The sequence below is a fragment of the Penaeus vannamei genome, chromosome 43, assembly GCF_042767895.1.
Source record: "Penaeus vannamei isolate JL-2024 chromosome 43, ASM4276789v1, whole genome shotgun sequence".
NCBI classification, from domain to species: Eukaryota; Metazoa; Arthropoda; class Malacostraca; order Decapoda; family Penaeidae; genus Penaeus; species Penaeus vannamei.
In genome coordinates this window covers 7,602,474-7,622,473 of record NC_091591.1, presented here as the reverse complement: position 1 = coordinate 7,622,473, position 20,000 = coordinate 7,602,474, and the positions used below count along the sequence as shown (strand labels likewise).

The window sequence follows — 20,000 nt, the reverse complement described above, 5'->3', positions numbered from 1 at the left end:
TGATTAAGGAATTAACATATGATGAGTGGACGGGGGTAAGCCACGTGGTGCTCCCATGGGTTTGTTGTTTAAAAGGGACATGTCTTATACAGGTAATTCGCAATACAATTTAAGGTTCGAACATGTTTCGAATTCCGTTTCGAACACCTGCTTCATACCACGCTTTTTGCGTAAGGTAATTCGGATTCGATTTTTTTTATACGTCACTGTACGAGCGTATTTTAAGTGGACGCTGTTAAACGGCGTGGTATTCCCACGACCTGTAGTTAAAAGGGACATGCGTGATTCACAACATAGGAGAAGAGACGGCTATTGTCCAAGACTTGGTACCCGAGTAAGGAAGTGCTAAGGTGGCAGGGGGACTTAAGTGACGCTGGCATTTGAAGAAGCGTTGGAAGGGGATCAGAGAGAGACCGTTGCAGGATGGTGATGCGGCAGGGGGGTGATGCGTGAAATGGTGATGCGTGGAAAGGGGAGCTGTGCGAGGAGAATCTAACGGCTGTTGATGGCAGGGGAGACGTGTAGTCGGTAAGCCTGGCAGGGGATACTAGCGCAGGAAGGCAGTTGGCAGAATCAGGGTTTGGAAAAGTAGGTCGTGGGAATCGGGGCATTGCAGCAGGGGAATACTGCAGGGGTAGAGTTTGTGGGAGAGGGAAAGGAGCCCGAAATTGCCCGGCAGGGAAGGTGTTTAAAGCGTCGAACTGGAGGAAGGGGCGCTGGAGTAAAGGAGGAGGCTAGCAGGGGATAGAGGCGCAAAATAAAAAACTATGACAAGAGAATGGGGCATGTATTTGTCTGGCAGAGGTGGTGTTGCGGCATAAGAATATCCTGGAAAGTGAGGGAAGGAGGGAGGTAGGGGGGGGTCACTGCTGTTGGGGGAAAGGCCAACGGGGGACAGTGACGAAGAGAGGCAGTGACAGGGGAGAGACGGCACGGAATTGCCTAGCAGGGAAGCTGGCGCAACTTAAGCCCATGAGAAATGAAGGGGTAGGGCACTGCAGTCACTGTAATAGGGGAGGGTTGGCCAACTAAGGACAGCGATTCAGAATACCAGTAGCAGGGGAAATATCGCACGGGATTGCCAGGCAGGGGACGTATTGTGCCATAAGACCCACACAATGGGGGCGGGGTTAGGACACAGCAGCAGGGGAGGGGAGGCCAGCTGGGACAGTGACGCAGAAAAGCAGGGACAGGGGAAAGAGGGCACGGGATTGCCTGGCAGGGGAGGTGTTGCGGCATAAGACCCAGGAAAGTGAGGGAGGGGGAGGGGGACACTGCAGTAGGGGAGGGGAGGCGACCAGCAGGGGACAGTGGCGCAGAGAGAGGCAGTGGCAGAGGGAAGGGAAAGAGGGGGAGGGGGGCGGTGAGGGGAGGGGGGCACGCATGGCGGGAGGTGGTGGCAGCGAGTGATATTAAAGTGGTGTTACGTAGCGGCGGCGACGGTGGCGGTGGCGGTGGCGGAGGATGGCCGTGCAGGTTGATGCGGTCACGTTCATTTCCAAGGTTTTGTGGGTCATCTGGCGGCGCTTCTGCCGGTGTCCCTCCGCGGCGGGGATCTCGAACGGCGGCGACGACTTCTGCAGCGTGATCGTGAAAGGCACGGCGTGTTTTTCGGCGGCAGATCGAAAGGAATATAAGCCTTTCGGGAGCTGAGAACGTCTGACTTCTGCAATCGGCGTGACCTAGATATTTGTAATCGGTTATTTATGGAAATAGGCCTATGGAGAGAACTAGGTATCGACAAGTTAGAAGATGAGAGGAAGGATGGCATAAGATCCAGAGATTATTTTTTGTTAAAGGGTAGTAGAATACTTATATTTATCTGATTTTGGTACATGTTATTTGAGAATATAGGTCATCTGTTTTTATCGTATTGAAGTTACGAATCCTGAATGGCATTTTATTTTTTTATTTTCTTGCACAACCATGATTTTTATTTTTAATCACAAAAAGGAAGTGAGGATGCAATGAACCTATTAGTAGTTCCTCAAAAATAGAAATGTACTTAGGCCTTTAATATTGCTTAGAGATTTTGTTTGTCGGGTCTTTGTCGGGTCTCAGTTGTGAAATATGTGGCGCAACGAATTTATATTCTTCGCTGAATCGTATAAACGGGTACTTTTACATGATAACGCACAGTATAAAAGCATAAACACGTACTTTCACTTATTACAGCAGGCGTGAAGCAAGCAAGCATAATATAGCACAACAAAAACGCACACACGCATACTTCGACATAATACAACACAGCATCAACGTATACTTCCACAGAACACAGCATAACATAAACTTATAAACGCTTTCACATAATGCAGCACATCAAAAACACATACTTTCACATAACACAGCACAACATAAACGTACAAAAGCATACTTCCTCATAACAGCATAGCATCAACGCATACTTCCACATAACAAAGCACAGCATAAACTCTTAAACATACTTTCACATAATGCAGCACATCAAAAAACACATACTTTCACATAACACAGCACAACATAAACGCACAAAAGCATACTCCCACATAACACAGCGCAGCATAAACGCATACTTCCCCATAACACAACATACTCCCACATAACACAGCGCAGCATAAAAGCATACTTCCCCATAACACAGCAAAACGTTGCTAGCTGTTCCGGATGCTGTAGGTCGACCCCGTCATTCACAACGAAGAGGTTTGTGCATGACATATGTTGATACGTCGACACGTTCTGAGTCGTGGGAAAGATGTGAAAGGTGAACAGGTCGTGACATGTTGCAGCCCTCATTTCTGGGACGTGGTTTCCCCTCACTTCTTATTTATTTTTATATTTATTATTATTATTATTGTTATTGTTATTATTGTTATTGATATTAGTATTATTACTGTTACTATGATGAGGATGAGGATGAGGATGAGGATGATGATGGTGATGGTTACGACGACGATGATGGTGATGGTGGTGGTGGTGATGATGGTAATTGATGATTATGATGGTGGTGGTGGTGATGATGACTGGCTGTTCACTCACCATAGTTACCATCATCATCGTTATAGTTTAATCGTCTTTATCATCACCACTCATCTGATTACCACCACCACAAATACTGAAATTACCATTAATATTACTATCATCATCTATACCAACACTATATTGATACCAATATCACCTTTAATACCACCACTATCACCAATATCAAGCTAATACCACCATTGTCACTTTTTCTATCACCACCGTCATTTAATTCCACCCCCTCCTACACTACAACCAGCACCATTAATATCCCCACCACCTCCACCATTAACACCATCACACCCATCTCCACCATCATCATTACCACCAACAAAACTACCATTATTGCCATCACCACTGTAATCATCACCATCATAACCTCCACCATTAGCCACCACCACCACATCACTTCACCACCATGCCATCACCACTCCTTCACCACCACCACCACTCCACTACATCACTTCACCACCATGCCATCACCACTACTTCACCACCACCACCACCACACCACTTCACCACCACCATGCCATCACACCACTTCACCACCACCATTACTCTACTACATCTCTTCACCACCACTGCAGTAGTCGTCTCAGGTGGCGTCCTCCCTCCTGGCCTGCTCCCGTGCCAGCTGGGATCCCGTACGGCTGCTGCTGCTGCTGTTTCAGATACTGCTGCTGTGGCCTCACTCCCCTCACTCTCCTCACTCTCCTCGCTCTTCGAAGCAGCAGTCACGTTCACTTTCCTCCTTGTCTCCCTCGACGCGTTTCTTTTTTTTTGGAATGAGGGAGATGGAGAGAGAGGAATAATTGAATGGGGTGTAGTAAAGGGGGGGGGGGGGTATGGTGTAGGTTGGAGAAGGTGCGATGTATGATGGAGAGTGGGTGGATGTAGTGAATGGGGTGCGTTGTTTAATTTACGAGTGAGGAATCAAACTTGATTTATAACGAACAAAGCGAAAGTGTACAGTGAGCAATGTACAAGGGACAAGGCAAGAAGAACAGAGGGGAAAGGAAAGCATATCAATAAAGACGAATCAGTGAACAAGGCACAATGAGTGATAAACAAGAACCAAAGCACAATGCACAGTAAACAAGGATATCAACAATGCCCCCCCCCCCGTGTTCGTAAATTGGACTGTTATGTTTACTGCTTGTTACGGTTTGTGCTCGTTACAGTTGCGGAATCAAGGAAGGACAAAAGGATATTTTAGATGCATCTATCACCATCATTATTGTTGTTCTGCTTTTGTTATTAAATCTTTTATTATAATTATAATAATAATAATAATAATTATTATTATTATTATTGTTATTGTTGTTGTTGTTATTATTATTATTATTATTATTATTATTATTATTATTATTATTATTATTATTATTATTATTATTATTGTTATTGTTATCATCATCATCATCATCATCATCATCATCTTCATCATCATCATCATCATCATCATCATCATCATCATCATCATCATCACCACCACCACCACCACCACCACCACCACCACCAGCACCATTATGCTTATAATTATTATTATAGTTATGATAATTATAGTTATCATCATCTTCAATCTTCATCATCATCATCATCTCTTATATAACCAGTCGCCCCTTGAAACATTTAGATATGTCCCTATAGGCACTGTATTTATGCTCTATTCATTCATCAAAATACAAGAAACACAGCTCCTAAGAACTGCCATGAATGGACACAGTACATGGACTTCCGTACCAGCAGTAATAAAAGATAGTAATTAAAAATAGTAAAAAATAAATGTGGATTCATCAGCATGTGCCGGACGATTAAGAGTCGTTAATATATATATATATATATATATATATATATATATATATATATATATATATATATATATATATATATAAAATGGCTTTATTTATTTATTGTCTAAATTGGGTCAAGATTCGTTAATTTGTACTCTTATTTGCGTAATTTTATGTTTTTTTCCTCAATAGGTTAAGGGTTTATCCAATGGCATGGTTTCGTTATTGTTTTGTTTTCTTAATTGGGTGCCGATTCGTTCATCATGTACGTGGTTTCATAATTTGGAAATGGGGTTGGGATCCACAGCCGGTTTGTTAAGATTGTTCCAGGCCCGACCCAATGAGTTTTCATAAATACAGATGCAGAAATAAAGGCATATCTGTCTATATATCTGATAGATATACATTGAACCATCTAGTTGCCGGGTAGATATGCATGCTCAGACTGATAAATATGCATTTATTTCTTTATTTATGCATGTCAAGTATACGAATATTCTTTGGGTCGGGCCTCGCACAATTTTAACAGACCGGCCGCTAGTCATGCATAAGATTTCGGTGTTTTGGTTTCTGTTTTCCTAATGCAATCGGGCTCCATTCATGCCCACAGTGCTATTATTCCTATTTCTTTTCGAAATGGGCTCCACTTGAGTTTATTCGTGCGTCTGGTTTCGTTTTTGAGAGGGGATCAGGGTTCATTCAAGCATCTGGTTTCGTTTTTTCCCGTTCTCTAATCGGGTTTTGTTTTTGCGCTCGGTTTTATTATATTTTGTTTTCTAAATGGGATCCATTGTGATCATTCATGCATACGGTTTAATTTTTGAATTGGGATCTGAGTCCATTCAAACACTTTGTATGTGTGTGTGTGTGTGTGTGTGTGTGTGTGTGTGCGTGTGTGTGTGTGTGTGTGTGTGTGTGTGTGTGTGTGTGTGTGTGTGTGTGTGTGTGTGTGTGTGTGTGTGTATGTGTGTAGAATCAGGTTTCACTCGCATACTCATATTTTTTGTTTTTGATTTCAAAATGAGATGCGTTTACTTTGATAACTAGACATTATACGTCTAAATAAGAATAGGCCTACCCATTGTAGATCTAACTAGTAAATAGTCAGGCCTGCCTTTTGCAATTCCAAAAGAAAGGAATATACCTATCTATCGCATGGCATTAATAGATAACAGTACGATTCCCGATACCGATGCAAGGAAAAGTTGTTAAAGAAAAAAAGTGAAAAAGAAGAAAGAAAACGGAAAATTAAGTGCCAAGTTAAGTGCAAAGTTCCGAGTTGGCAGATTTTTTGAGGCGAAATTCGTGTCGAGTTTTAAGACCCTTGGAACTGGGAGAAGGAAAATGGTGTGTGGAATTGGAAAAAGGGGAGGGGACATAGTCTCTAAAATTGGCAAAAGAAAAGTGGTTTGGAATTGGAAAGAGCGGGGGGGGGGGGGGGGGATAGTCTTTAAATTTTGCCAAGAAAATAATGAAAAAAATGGTTTGTGGAATTGAAAAGGAGAGGAAAAATAGTCTGTAAAATTGGCAAGAAAAAAACGGTTTGTGGAATTGGATAGGGGGGAAATAGCCTATACAGTTGATAAGAGAAAAATGGTGTATGGAATCGGAAAAGAGAAAAATAGTTTATGAAATTGGCAAGAGAAAATGGTGTGTGGAATCGGGGAAATAGTATAAAAAATGACAAGAGGAACACGGTATGTGGCATTGGAAAAGGAGGAAAATAGTCTACAAAATTGGCAAAAGAAGAATTGAAGAGAGAAATATATAGAACTGGAAAGAGACAAAGAAAAACAAATGATGTGCAGCGTTGGAAAGAGAATAAAAATGGTTTATAACATTGAAAAGGAAAAAAAAGGGAAATTTGATTAATATGTATTGGAGTATTTGCGAGTGAGTACTATGAGTGGGTTACTAGCGTGGGATTTGAATATGAGAAGGGAAAAATGGTTTATATTTATTGTACGACATGCAGCCGGGATATGGATTTCAAAAAGGGATATTGATATACTGTTATTGCAACGTAAAAAAAAGAGTCGCATGTGCAGTAGTTATATTTTGATAGCAATTGATGATAAGGCTACTGGCGTGGAATTTGATTTTGAAAATAGGGAGAATTATTAATGGTTATTGCCCTGTAGTATCAAAGTGAACAGTTCTTTGGCTGTATGACACGTGAACAGCCCTAATGCTAGGTATATAAGGTTATTTGAGTGTGTACAAATGAAGAGGATACACGCTGGGTCTTATCGAGGTTATTTCCATGTATGAATGTGAACAGACCCCTTTCTTCGTATATTGGGAGTTTTTACATTATTATACAAAGAAACTTGCCATTTGTACGGCATGATATTATGCGTATTATCCTCCCCCCCCCCCCCCCATTGCCCCACCGTCGACGTCGCCATCACCAACGCCTCGTATTCGTCCGTATTTTGCGATCGACGAAATCCATTACCCTGAGAAATGCAAATGGCGGCCCATTCCAGGCCCGTTCATTAAGGGAAGGCGGATCGCGCTCGAACCCCAAGACACGTCCCTTAGGGTTTCTTTCGCTCAGCAGGTTCTCGACGTCGCGGTTTCGAGGGACGCGCAGTGTGGTGTGTGTGTGTGTGTGCGTGTGTGTGTGTGTGTGTGTGTGTGTGTGTGTGTGTGTGTGTGTGTGTGTGTGTGTGTGTGTGTGTGTGTGTGTGTGTGTGTGTGTGTGTGTGTGTGTACCTGTGTGTGTGTGTGTTCTCGCGGCTGAGCACCCCGCCTTTAAGGACTGATAACGGAGGGCGTTGGGGACGATAACGGAGGCAGCGCCCTTTGGCTTCTCTGGCGTGGGCGTGCGGTTGTAATTTTGTTCAAGGTGTGATGGGTGAATGGTAGAGAGAGGGAGAGAGAGAGGGAGGGAGAGAGAGAGGGAGGGAGAGAGAGAGGGAGAGACAGAGAGAGAGACAGACAGACAGAGAGAGATAGAGATAGATAGAGAGAGAGAGAAAGAGACCTAATGAACCGTATTCTTGTTGACAAATATAGGAAGGTGTGAATGAGAATGAATATGTTCACAACACAAGAGATGTATTAGACCGGTTTCGAATATATCTCCGTCAGATATACATTATATTTCTGATGAAGATATATTCGAAACCGGTCTAATACATCTCTTGTATTGTGAAGAGAGGTAAATAGATAAGGATGAATGCGTTGATGATTGCAAAGGGAAGGAATAGATAAATGAATATATACATATGGAAATGGCAGATGGATGGAGAGATAAGTAAATATAAAACAATGGTTGAATTGATTAGATAAATTAATAGACAGATAAACAAATAAAAATGTGAATGATTCAACAAATAAAAGGATAAATGAATGAATAAATCAATAAATACACGAATGAATCAATACATCAATAGGTAAACGAATGAATAGAAACAGGAAGAAACGAATAGAGACTTCAATAAACAAAGAAATACACACATAAAGCGACACTGTTACATCCAGCCAGAACACCGGTTGCACCAAGCGTGGACAACCCGTCGTTGATTCATGGATATCAGTGCAGACCCACACCCTACGGACGGCTTGGCTTGCGCTCCTCGGCAATAACCTGTCAAGGACATGTTTTTGCTCTCACACTCTTCGCTGGCCGCTTTTCTCTGCGCGTTCGATTGTGTGTGTGTTTGTTTGTTTGTTTGTTGGGGGGAAGGTTTAGGGGGGGGGGTGTAAGCAGGATCTCTTGGAGAATTTTGTAAGTGAGTTTACTGTTTTTATTTTTTATTTTTATTTTTTATTATTACTTATTTATAATGATTTAGTTAGCGTTTGAAGGCAAGGTTCTCTAAGATTGGACTTGTTGTATATGATGATATGTTTATATAGTATGAGCGTTTTATTTTTTTGTTTTTATCTCGCTGGTCTTTGTGGCGTTCTTATTATATCCAGCAAATGTAATCCAAAACCTCAATTAAAAAAATACTTGACAGCTTAATAATTTAATTACTAACTTCAATGGTCTTTTGTTTGATCACCGGCAATCGGGGCAGGGAATGGGGGGGGTTCTCGTAACCGAACTCGAGTCAGTTTCTTCAATAATTACACTTTTTTTCCTCTCACTCTCCTCATTGGCTTCCTCGTCTGATCTCATCTCTCTCTCTGTTTCCCCCTCTCTCTCTCTTTCTTTCTTTCTTTCTTTCTTTCTTTCTTTCTCTTTCTCTTTTACCATGTTCGATCGGGGATGCCGCGATCTTTTTTTTTTCTTTTCTTTTTTTTGTGTAAATACTTTTTTTTTATTAGTTACTTAATAGTTGTTTGTTCGAGTGCCTTGAGTTTGATCGCCAGTAATCGGAGGTTTGACGATAGACTTGTTAGAAATTTAATTATTGAATAATAAAAAATTCCTTGCTGTCTTCGATGTTCCATATCACCGAAAGAGGAAGCCAAAATATGAGTATATTTTTTATTTATCTATTTTATTTTATTTTATTTATTTATTTTGTATTTTATTTTTTTATTGTATTTGTTTATTTTATTTTATTTTATTTTATTTATTTTTTATTATTTTATTATTATTATTTTTTTTTGTTATTTTTTTATTATTTTTTTTATTTTTTTTTATTATTATATATATTTTTAGTATAGACACACTTAATACACTTAATCATAATTAGAGCGCGTTGCGTTCGACCACCAGTCTCGTAATAGCAGGCAGAGCGCGAGGAAAAGTGGACGTGTTGCATCATCGAAGTGCGATTCGCGATCTAGTTCAGCGCTCCGGGGATTGCCAGGTCCCTCGCTTTTGTTTCTCGGATAAATTATTATTCTCGGATAAGTGATTATTCTCGGATAAGTGATTATGGTCGTCGTCTTGAAATTTTTGGTAGTTTATTTGTTTATTTGTTTTTTTTATGTATGAGTTTTTTTGTTTGTTTGTTTGTATGTGTAGGTTTTGTTTGTTTGTGTGGTTGTGTTTTTATTTGAGGTTTATATGTTTGTATGTTCGTTTTATGTGTTTGTGTATATATATATTTTTTGTGCGTGTTTGTATTTTGTGTCTACTGCCTGTTTAGGTCTCCTCCTCCTGTTGTATTTTGCAATTGCCAATTCTTGTATTTACTCTTTACCAGAATTTGTATTAATCCCCTGCCTGACTTCCTTGTACCTGAGCTTTGCTTGGGTTTGTACTTGCTTGACCAGAGTTTTTTTTTCTTGTATTTGTTTCCTAATTTTGTATTTACTCGTTGCTAGGGTCTCCTGTAGATATCCCCCTGTCAGACTTTCTGGTGCCTTCTCCCTGTCGGATCCTGTAGTTGCTCCCTGGCCGACGTGCTACCATCTGTTCCCTGCCAGAATTCCGGGCGTCTACTCCCTTCCGGAACACCCTGCCCTGAGTATCACCGTGCAACATGCCAAGCCAGTATCCAGCGGCGCCTGCCACGCCCATGTGTCTTGTGGGTTTGTTTCGACTTTTGTTGCCATGGCATCTCTGCTGTAGATTTGCTGATTGGTTTTGTTGGTTTGCCGATTTGTGATGTAGTTGGTCTCATACTGTGTGGTTTGTGGCACATATGCACGCATAGGCACAAACACACAAACGTACAAACCGACAAATGGCCACCCCACACAAACGCACTAATTCGTACATGCACTTATGAGCGCATACAAACCAAATAAATTCTTGAACGGTTTTATCCACATTTTTCATGCAAAGTCTCTCACAAACCCACCAAACACAAACAAGTACAAGCGCATACATAGCAAACTCTTATTGCCTACGAGTCAAATATTTTTTTTTGTCCTGTTACATTCCGGACCTTATGTCACAAACATTTTATTTTCTTGGCGGAATACCGAGGTTGCGCTTTTCCTTTGTCGTTAGCCTGTGGGCTAAGGAAGGAAATGATTTCTTGCAAGAAGATAAGAGGTGGGAGAGAGGAAGAGAGAGCGAGGGAGAGAGGAAAGGGAAGGGAAGAGGTGGGAGAAATGAAGAGGGAGGTGTGAAGTGGGAGAGAGGAAGAGAAAGAGGAATGAATGAATGAGAGAGAGGAAGAGAAAAAGGAATGAGTGAGTGAGAGATAGAAAGATAAGATATTAGAGAGAAGAGATGCGAGAGAAATGAGAAGATAGTAGATAAGGAAAGCAGGTTTTTGGATTTAGGACAACACACGAACGCACTCATGTACTTACACATGTATGCGCGCATTCACACACACGCAGTCAGTCAGTCATCCTCTCCGTCCTTCCCTGTCTCTCCCTCTTTTCCGCCCTCTTATCTCCTACCTCTCTCCTTTCCTCCCTTCCTCCCCTCCCACTTTTCCTTTCCTCTCTCCCTTCCCATCCTCCTTCCTCCCCCCACCCCATCCTCCTCGCTTCCCTCTTTCCCTCTTCTCCTACCCTCCCTCCCTCTCCGTCCTCCTTTCCTCCCTCTCCTTCCTCCTACCCTCCCTCCCTCCCTCTCTCTCCTTCCTCCTACCCTCCCTCCCGCCCTCTCTCTCCTTCCTCCTACCCTTCCTCCCTATCTCTCCTTCCTCCTACCCTCCCTCCCTCCCTCTCCTTTCCCCTACCCTCCTACCCTCCCTCCCTCTCCTTCCTCCTACCCTCCCTCCCTCCCTCCCTCTCCTTCCTCCTACCCTCCCTCCCTCCCTCCCTCTCCTTCCTCCTACCCTCCCTCCCTCCCTCCCTCTCCTTCCTTCTACTCTCCCTCCCTCCCTCTCCTTCCTCCTACCCTCCCTCCCTCCCTCCTCCCTCTCCTTCCTCCTACTCTGCCGCCTTCCCTCTCCTTCCTCCTACCCTCCCTCCCTCTCTCTCCCTCCCTCTCCTCCTTCCTACCCTCCCTCCGTCCTTCCTCAGCACACGCACACAGACATTTCACTCACAGACGCACAGAAAACATTTATCATCAATACCACAACGAGATGTTTCGTCGAGGAATCTGTATTAGGTTTCGCGAAACTTTTTTTTTTCTTTTCCTTTTTATATTATTACGATGTTAACTGAGATGTTCTTGTACGCTCGCTTTGTTTTATGAAAGGAAAGGCTGTTATGCAACCGAGCTTTTGTATCAGCTGTTGTATCAGCTGTATCTTCTCTGTATCACTGATGCTTCTTTCAGGACCCGGCTATTAGCGGGGCATGGGATTAACGAAACAAACTAGACATTGTTAATGCGTTTTTTAAAGATTTTTTTTTCCCCTTCGCTTTATAACACATCTTTGTCATATTCGGTCGTGGACTTCACAGGGGAGGGTTGTACTTCGGGGTCAGCGGGATTGTGAGTTGTGAATGCTCGTGGTCGAGATCGTGTGCCGTATATATTTCTTTAGGGTAATCGGAACACACTAGACATTGTTATACATTTTAATTTTCTAGATTTTTTCCCTGATAAGGCATCCATCCTTGTTAAATCCGATCGGAGACAAGGCAGACGTTAACAGGCTCATGTCAACGACTCTGTGCGTTGTGAATCTGAGGTCGAGGTGGTTCCGTGTGTGTGTGTGTGTGTGTGTGTGTGTGTGTGTGTGTGTGTGTGTGTGTGTGTGTGTGTGTGTGTGTGTGTGTGTGTGTGTGTGTGTGTGTGTGTGTGTGTTTCTCTCTCTCTCTCTCTCTCTCTCTCTCTCTCCCTCTCTCTCTCTCTCTCTCTCTCTCTCTCTCTCTCTCTCTCTCTCTCTCTCTCTGTCTCTCTCTGTCTCTCTTCTGTCTCTCTCTGTCTCTCTGTCTCTCTCTCTCACTCTCTGTCTCTCTCTGTCTCTCTCTCTCTCTCTCTCTCTCTCTCTCTCTCTCTCTCTCTCTCTCTCTCTCTCTCTCTCTCTCTCTCTCTTTCTCTCTCTTTCTCGCTCTCTCGTCTTTTTTTAAAGATTTTCGGTGTATATGTATTTTAGATAAACGGAGCAAACTAGACATTGGTATCCGCCATTTCCAAGATTTATTTCCTTATAAGACGCCCATGTCATTCTCGTGTTGAGGTCAACGAAAGGGTGAATTGTGGTGGAGATTGTTCTTATGTATTTATTTATTTATTGTATTCATTAATATATTTTTATAGATGAGGTAGAACACCCTATGCTATTGTTTACTCCCTAAGAGTGCGCGGCCAAGAAAACATCCCCCCCCCCCCGTTATGAATGTGACACCGTGTTTGTCGTGTGTTCCTTTACGTGTGCTGTGGGCTTATCCCGTGTGTTTACTCCCGTGTATTACGTGTCATGTGTGTGCTTTAACCCTGTGTGTCCAGGTGCTTCTCCTGTGTGTTCATGGTAGCTCATTACCCTTTTTTTAAGTCTTGCATTTCCATTAGCATTTCCTAAGATCCTGGATGTAATGATTATTTTTTTCATTTTTTATGGATTTGTTATCTTTGTTGTTATTGATATAAATAATAATAATAATAATAATAATAATAATAACAATAATAATAATAATAATAATAATATTATTATTATTATTATTATTATTATTGTTATTATTGTTATTGTTGTTATTGTTGTTATTGTTGTTATTATTGTTATTATTGTTATTATTGTTATTATTATTATTATTATTATTATTATTATTATTAATTATTATTACTATTACTATCATTGTTATTATTATTATTATTATTATTATTATTATTATTATTATTATTATTATTATTAATTATTATTACTATTACTATCATTGTTATTATTATTATTATTATTATTATTATTATTATTATTATTATTATTATTATTATCACTATCATTATCATTACCACTTATTATGATTATTGGGAAAATTTTCATGTGTTCTTCATAGCATGCAAACGAGGCACACCAAAATGATAACTGTAGGCGATAAAATCAAACTGACCAATGAGGAGTCTAGCCTAACTCGAAACGTCACGATTATAGTTATTTTTTCGTTTCATTTATTTATTATTTTTTAATTTTTATAGCTGGCATGTTTACTATTCGTAATTTTTTTTTATGTGTCTTTAATGTTTTGTTTTCCCGGTTCTCTGACGTCTCGTATCCTCCTATTTTTTATTTATTTATTTATTCCTCTTTTATTTTTATTTATTTATTTTTATTTTTATTTTTATTAATTAATTTATTTTTCATTTTTATTTTCATTTATTAATTGATTTATTCATTTTTATTTTTATTTATTTATTTATCCTTTTTATTTTGATTTATTTATTATTTTTTAGTAAACACCATGCATTTGATTACACGCTCTTCCCACTTATTACTCCGTATTTCTTCTACTCCCTGCTTCGTTTGGCCTGTACTTCACGCCCCACTCCGATGTTAGTCTTGTGTCCACTGTCTCCTGCATTCAGAAGCCTGCAGTCTAATTGCGCCAGCTGCTTCCATTATGCAGAAGGTTAGGTCTTTTATGCTCAGTCAACGCCTGTGCGGCCTACTTCCCTCTCGGTCTTAGTCTCCGGTTTTGCCTCTTCCGCTATCCTTTCTCTTTGGGCTAGGATATCCTTCTGACGTCTCCTTTGGGTTGGGGTATCCTTGTGACGTCTCCTTTGGGTTGGGGTATCCTTGTGACGTCTCCTTTGGGTTGGGGTATCCTTGTGACGTCTCCTTTGGGTTGGGGTATCCTTGTGACGTCTCCTTTGGGTTGGGGTATCCTTCTGACGTCTCCTTTGGGTTGGGGTATCCTTCTGACGTCTCCTTTGGGTTGGGGTATCCTTGTGACGTCTCCTTTGGGTTGGGATATCCTTCTGACGTCTCCTTTGGGTTGGGGTATCCTTGTGACGTCTCCTTTGGGTTGGGGTATCCTTGTGACGTCTCCTTTGGGTTGGGGTATCCTTGTGACGTCTCCTTTGGGTTGGGGTATCCTTGTGACGTCTCCTTTGGGTTGGGATATCCTTCTGACGTCTCCTTTGGGTTGGGGTATCCTTGTGACGTCTCCTTTGGGTTGGGGTATCCTTCTGGCGTCTCCTTTGGGTTGGGATATCCTTGTGACGTCTCCTTTGGGTTGGGATATCCTTGTGACGTCTCCTTTGGGTTGGGGTATCCTTGTGACGTCTCCTTTGGGTTGGGGTATCCTTGTGACGTCTCCTTTGGGTTGGGGTATCCTTGTGACGTCTCCTTTGGGTTGGGATATCCTTCTGACGTCTCCTTTGGGTTGGGGTTTCCTTCTGACGTCTCCTTTGGGTTGGGGTTTCCTTCTGACGTCTCCTTTGGGTTGGGGTTTCCTTCTGACGTCTCCTTTGGGTTGGGGTTTCCTTCTGACGTCTCCTTTGGGTTGGGGTTTCCTTCTGACGTCTCCTTTGGGTTGGGGTTTCCTTCTGGCGTCTCCTTTGGGTTGGGATATCCTTGTGACGTCTCCTTTGGGTTGGGGTATCCTTGTGACGTCTCCTTTGGGTTGGGGTATCCTTGTGACGTCTCCTTTGGGTTGGGGTATCCTTGTGACGTCTCCTTTGGGTTGGGGTATCCTTCTGGCGTCTCCTTTGGGTTGGGGTATCCTTGTGACGTCTCCTTTGGGTTGGGATATCCTTGTGACGTCTCCTTTGGGTTGGGGTATCCTTGTGACGTCTCCTTTGGGTTGGGATATCCTTCTGACGTCTCCTTTGGGTTGGGATATCCTTGTGACGTCTCCTTTGGGTTGGGGTATCCTTGTGACGTCTCCTTTGGGTTGGGGTATCCTTGTGACGTCTCCTTTGGGTTGGGGTATCCTTGTGACGTCTCCTTTGGGTTGGGGTATCCTTGTGACGTCTCCTTTGGGTTGGGATATCCTTGTGACGTCTCCTTTGGGTTGGGGTATCCTTGTGACGTCTCCTTTGGGTTGGGGTATCCTTGTGACGTCTCCTTTGGGTTGGGGTATCCTTGTGACGTCTCCTTTGGGTTGGGATATCCTTGTGACGTCTCCTTTGGGTTGGGATGTCCTTGTGACGTCTCCTTTGGGTTGGGGTATCCTTCTGACGTCTTCTTTGGGTTGGGATATCCTTGTGACGTCTCCTTTGGGTTGGGATATCCTTGTGACGTCTCCTTTGGGTTGGGGTATCCTTCTGACGTCTCCTTTGGGTTGGGGTATCCTTGTGACGTCTCCTTTGGGTTGGGATATCCTTGTGACGTCTCCTTTGGGTTGGGGTATCCTTCTGACGTCTTCTTTGGGTTGGGGTATCCTTGTGGCGTCTCCTTTGGGTTGGGATATCCTTGTGACGTCTCCTTTGGGTTGGGGTATCCTTCTGACGTCTCCTTTGGGTTGGGGTATCCTTGTGACGTCCTCTTTGGGTTGGGGTATCCTTGTGACGTCTTCTCTGGGTTGGGATATCCTTCTGACGTCTGCTTTGGGTTGGGATATCCTTGTGACGTCTCCTTTGGGTTGGGGTATCCTTGTGACGTCTCCTTTGGGTTGGGGTATCCTTGTGACGTCTCCTTTGGGTTGGGGTATCCTTGTGACGTCTCCTTTGGGTTGGGGTATCCTTGTGACGTCTCCTTTGGGTTGGGGTATCCTTGTGACGTCTCCTTTGGGTTGGGATATCCTTGTGACGTCTCCTTTGGGTTGGGATATCCTTGTGACGTCTCCTTTGGGTTGGGATATCCTTGTGACGTCTCCTTTGGGTTGGGGTATCCTTGTGACGTCTCCTTTGGGTTGGGATATCCTTGTGACGTCTCCTTTGGGTTGGGATATCCTTGTGACGTCTCCTTTGGGTTGGGATATCCTTGTGACGTCTCCTTTGGGTTGGGATATCCTTGTGACGTCTCCTTTGGGTTGGGATATCCTTGTGACGTCTCCTTTGGGTTGGGATATCCTTCTGACGTCTCCTTTGGGTTGGGGTATCCTTGTGACGTCTCCTTTGGGTTGGGATATCCTTGTGACGTCTCCTTTGGGTTGGGATATCCTTGTGACGTCTCCTTTGGGTTGGGATATCCTTGTGACGTCTCCTTTGGGTTGGGATATCCTTGTGACGTCTCCTTTGGGTTGGGATATCCTTGTGACGTCCCCTTTGGGTTGGGATATCCTTGTGACGTCTCCTTTGGATTGAGGTTTCCTTGTGACGTCTTCTTTGGGTTGGGATATCCTTGTGACGTCTCCTTTGGGTTGGGGTATCCTTCTGACGTCTCCTTTGGGTTGGGGTATCCTTGTGACGTCTCCTTTGGGTTGGGGTATCCTTGTGACGTCTCCTTTGGGTTGGGGTATCCTTGTGACGTCTCCTTTGGGTTGGGGTATCCTTGTGACGTCTCCTTTGGGTTGGGGTATCCTTGTGACGTCTCCTTTGGGTTGGGGTATCCTTGTGACGTGTCCTTTGGGTTGGGATATCCTTGTAACGTCTCCTTTGGGTTGGGGTATCCTTGTGACGTCTCCTTTGGGTTGGGGTATCCTTGTGACGTCTCCTTTGGATTGAGGTTTCCTTGTGACGTCTCCTTTGGGTTGGGATATCCTTGTGACGTCTCCTTTGGGTTGGGATATCCTTGTGACGTCTCCTTTGGGTTGGGATATCCTTGTGACGTCTCCTTTGGATTGGGATATCCTTGTGACGTCTCCTTTGGGTTGGGGTATCCTTGTGACGTCTTCTCTGGGTTGGGGTATCCTTGTGACGTCTCCTTTGGGTTGGGATATCCTTGTGACGTCTCCTTTGGGTTGGGATATCCTTGTAACGTCTCCTTTGGGTTGGGATATCCTTGTGACGTCTCCTTTGGGTTGGGATATCCTTGTGACGTCTTCTTTGGGTTGGGGTATCCTTGTGACGTCTTCTCTGGGTTGGGGTATCCTTGTGACGTCTCCTTTGGGTTGGGATATCCTTGTGACGTCTCCTTTGGGTTGGGATATCCTTGTGACGTCTCCTTTGGGTTGGGGTATCCTTGTGACGTCTCCTTTGGGTTGGGGTATCCTTGTGACGTCTCCTTTGGGTTGGGATATCCTTGTGACGTCTCCTTTGGGTTGGGATATCCTTGTGACGTCTCCTTTGGGTTGGGATATCCTTGTGACGTCTCATTTGGGTTGGGATATCCTTGTGACGTCTCCTTTGGGATATCCTTCTGACGTCCCCATTGGCTGACATATACCCATCCCCCCTAACCTCTGTGGCTGGCTTATCCTTCCTGTACTCTTCTGTGGCTTGGGTATCCACTTATTCTCTTTAACAGGCATATCCCTGCTTGTCTACCCTCTTTGAGTGGCATACCCCTCCCTTCCTACTCTCTTTGACAGGCATATCCCTCCCTTTCTGTCCTTTTTGACAGGCATACCCCTCCCTTCCTACTCTTTGACAGGCATATCCCTCCCTTTCTACTCTTTGACAGGCATATCCCTCCCTTCCTACCCTCTTTGAGTGGCTTATCCCCCCATCCTCTTAGGCTGACACCTCCCCAACCCCCCAACCCCCCTCAAACTCTTCAGCTGGCATACCTTCCTTTATCTCCGTGGCCCGTATGTTGTGTTGCATCCTTGTTGTATATTAGGGCCGCCTCTGTCCTGCCTCGCCCATTGTCCTGCCTCGGGCGTGGGTTGGCCTGTGTTTGTGGGTATATCGTGGGGGATTTAATATCTACTGACGAAGGATATATAGAGTCTGTTCGTGTTTCAGTTGATATGATATTTTTCGATCGCATATTTTTTTGTTTTGTTTGTTTTGTTTTGATATTCAGAAAAAGGATGATGTGAATGTCCGCAGGTTTCGGCATGATGTGAAGGCATGTGTTATTATTAGTGTTCTGTGGATGGGCGTTTTGCAGCTTGGCAACTATCGCTCAAGGTCGGTCACGCACCTGGTTGCAAAGATTTCTTACAGTGATAAGGCTTTGGTAAGAAGATAGCGTGTGTTTATCCATTTACTTATTTATGTCTGTTTTTTTTCTTTCAGGTGAGTGTATGGCAGCGGAGGATGATGTTGCAAACCACCACCGCTTGCAAGGTACGAACTCCTCTCGGAATTGACTGTTCAACCGAGTAAATGTAGTTTACTGTTGTTGTTTTTTTTTGCGGTTGAGTCGAAGGTTGTCGCATTTATCCGTAATTAGGGATGTGGGGTTTGGGTAAGCCGACAGAAGTTAACGAAGGAAATCTGTCGGGTAACCGATGACATGTATTGCACGTCAGTTATTCTGTTGGAGACCCGACGCCCGACACCCGATCACCACGATTTCTTCCCGACGCCCAAGTTAGGAGAGTTCTTGGCTGAACCTCCTCGGGTCCCATTCGAGCGAGCGGCGGGAACGCGCAAAGGGGCCCTCTCCTTTGCGAATATCTTTGCGTCGCCGTTTCAGCAAAAGGCCGAGGAACTCGGAGAGGTCGTAAACCGTTATGGTTCAGGGGAATAAGATTCGTTTATACCTTTTATTGGGTCCGGAAAGTATGTGACGGAAACAGCAAGAATTTTATTTCTTTGTTTGTCAACATTTTCCGGTGAGAATAAGTGCAGATGTTTAGCCTGCATCTCGGTGGGGAGCAATATGGAAAGCTTAGACGATATAATCTTAAAAAGATATTTCTCATAATGACCTGAATTTAAATAATTTCAATACTGCAGAATGAAAGACATGATTGAATTGGGCTGATGATGGCTTATTTACTATGTCTAAGATTATATATGCTCTCCTAAGGCCCTAGAAACTGTTACAGATGGTATTTCGTCTGGATGTAACGTACCCACAAAGAGGTACACTGACACGTTCTACATTTTTACACATTCTTAACAAACTCCCAAGATTTTCTCCAGTTCTCTTTAACGACGATTTTTAGCAGTTTCGACGTTTTCTTCCGTTTTACGATTGTGAGATCCTAGAGCGGTCAGCTTCGAACAATTAAAATAGAAAAGAAACCAGCAGGTTGTCGGACGAGACAGAACTAGAGCATCGGTCGGAATTTGAGAAGAAAAAAGTAATCATCAGTCGGGCTCTGGTTTCCCGACGAATCTCACGGAAGTCGGGATTTTGTCGGGAGAGATTTTGGTCGGATGTTATTTTTGTTAAGGACGCGTCGAACTCCGCCGGAATGTGGATATATAACTCGCGAGCGGTTTGGATGGCTTTTGCAGCTGTTTTTTTTTCTATATATGTATACTCGGTCAGCGAATTTTGAAGCGCGGGGGAAAATATGCTAATAGACGAGGCGTTGGGGGGGTGAGGAGGAGGAGGAGGAAGAGGAGGAGGAAGAGGAAGAGGAAGAGGAAGAAGAAGAGGAAGAAGAAGAGGAAGAAGAAGAAGAGGAAGAAGAAGAGGGAGAAGAAGAGGAAGAAGAAGAAGGGGAGGAGAGGAGAGGGTGCAAGCGGGGCAGATGGTGCGCGCGGGACAGATGGTGCACGAGAGG

At 43.4% G+C, this 20,000-nt stretch overlaps 1 protein-coding gene across 11 annotated transcripts in view; it reads left to right on the top strand.

The window, feature by feature from the left end:
- Positions 1-20,000, top strand: part of LOC113824444 (uncharacterized) — a 239,828-nt gene that overhangs the window by 72,921 nt on the left and 146,907 nt on the right. For 6 of the 11 annotated variants that reach the window (XM_070119261.1, XM_070119258.1, XM_070119259.1 and 3 more), the window contains one exon: positions 18,556-18,606. The exons of the other annotated variants lie outside the window; for them this stretch is intronic. In XM_070119261.1, coding sequence (XP_069975362.1) covers positions 18,577-18,606 — 30 coding nt within the window. In that variant the 5' untranslated portion in view covers positions 18,556-18,576. The remainder of the gene's footprint in view (positions 1-18,555; positions 18,607-20,000) is intronic. 11 annotated transcript variants of the gene reach the window in all.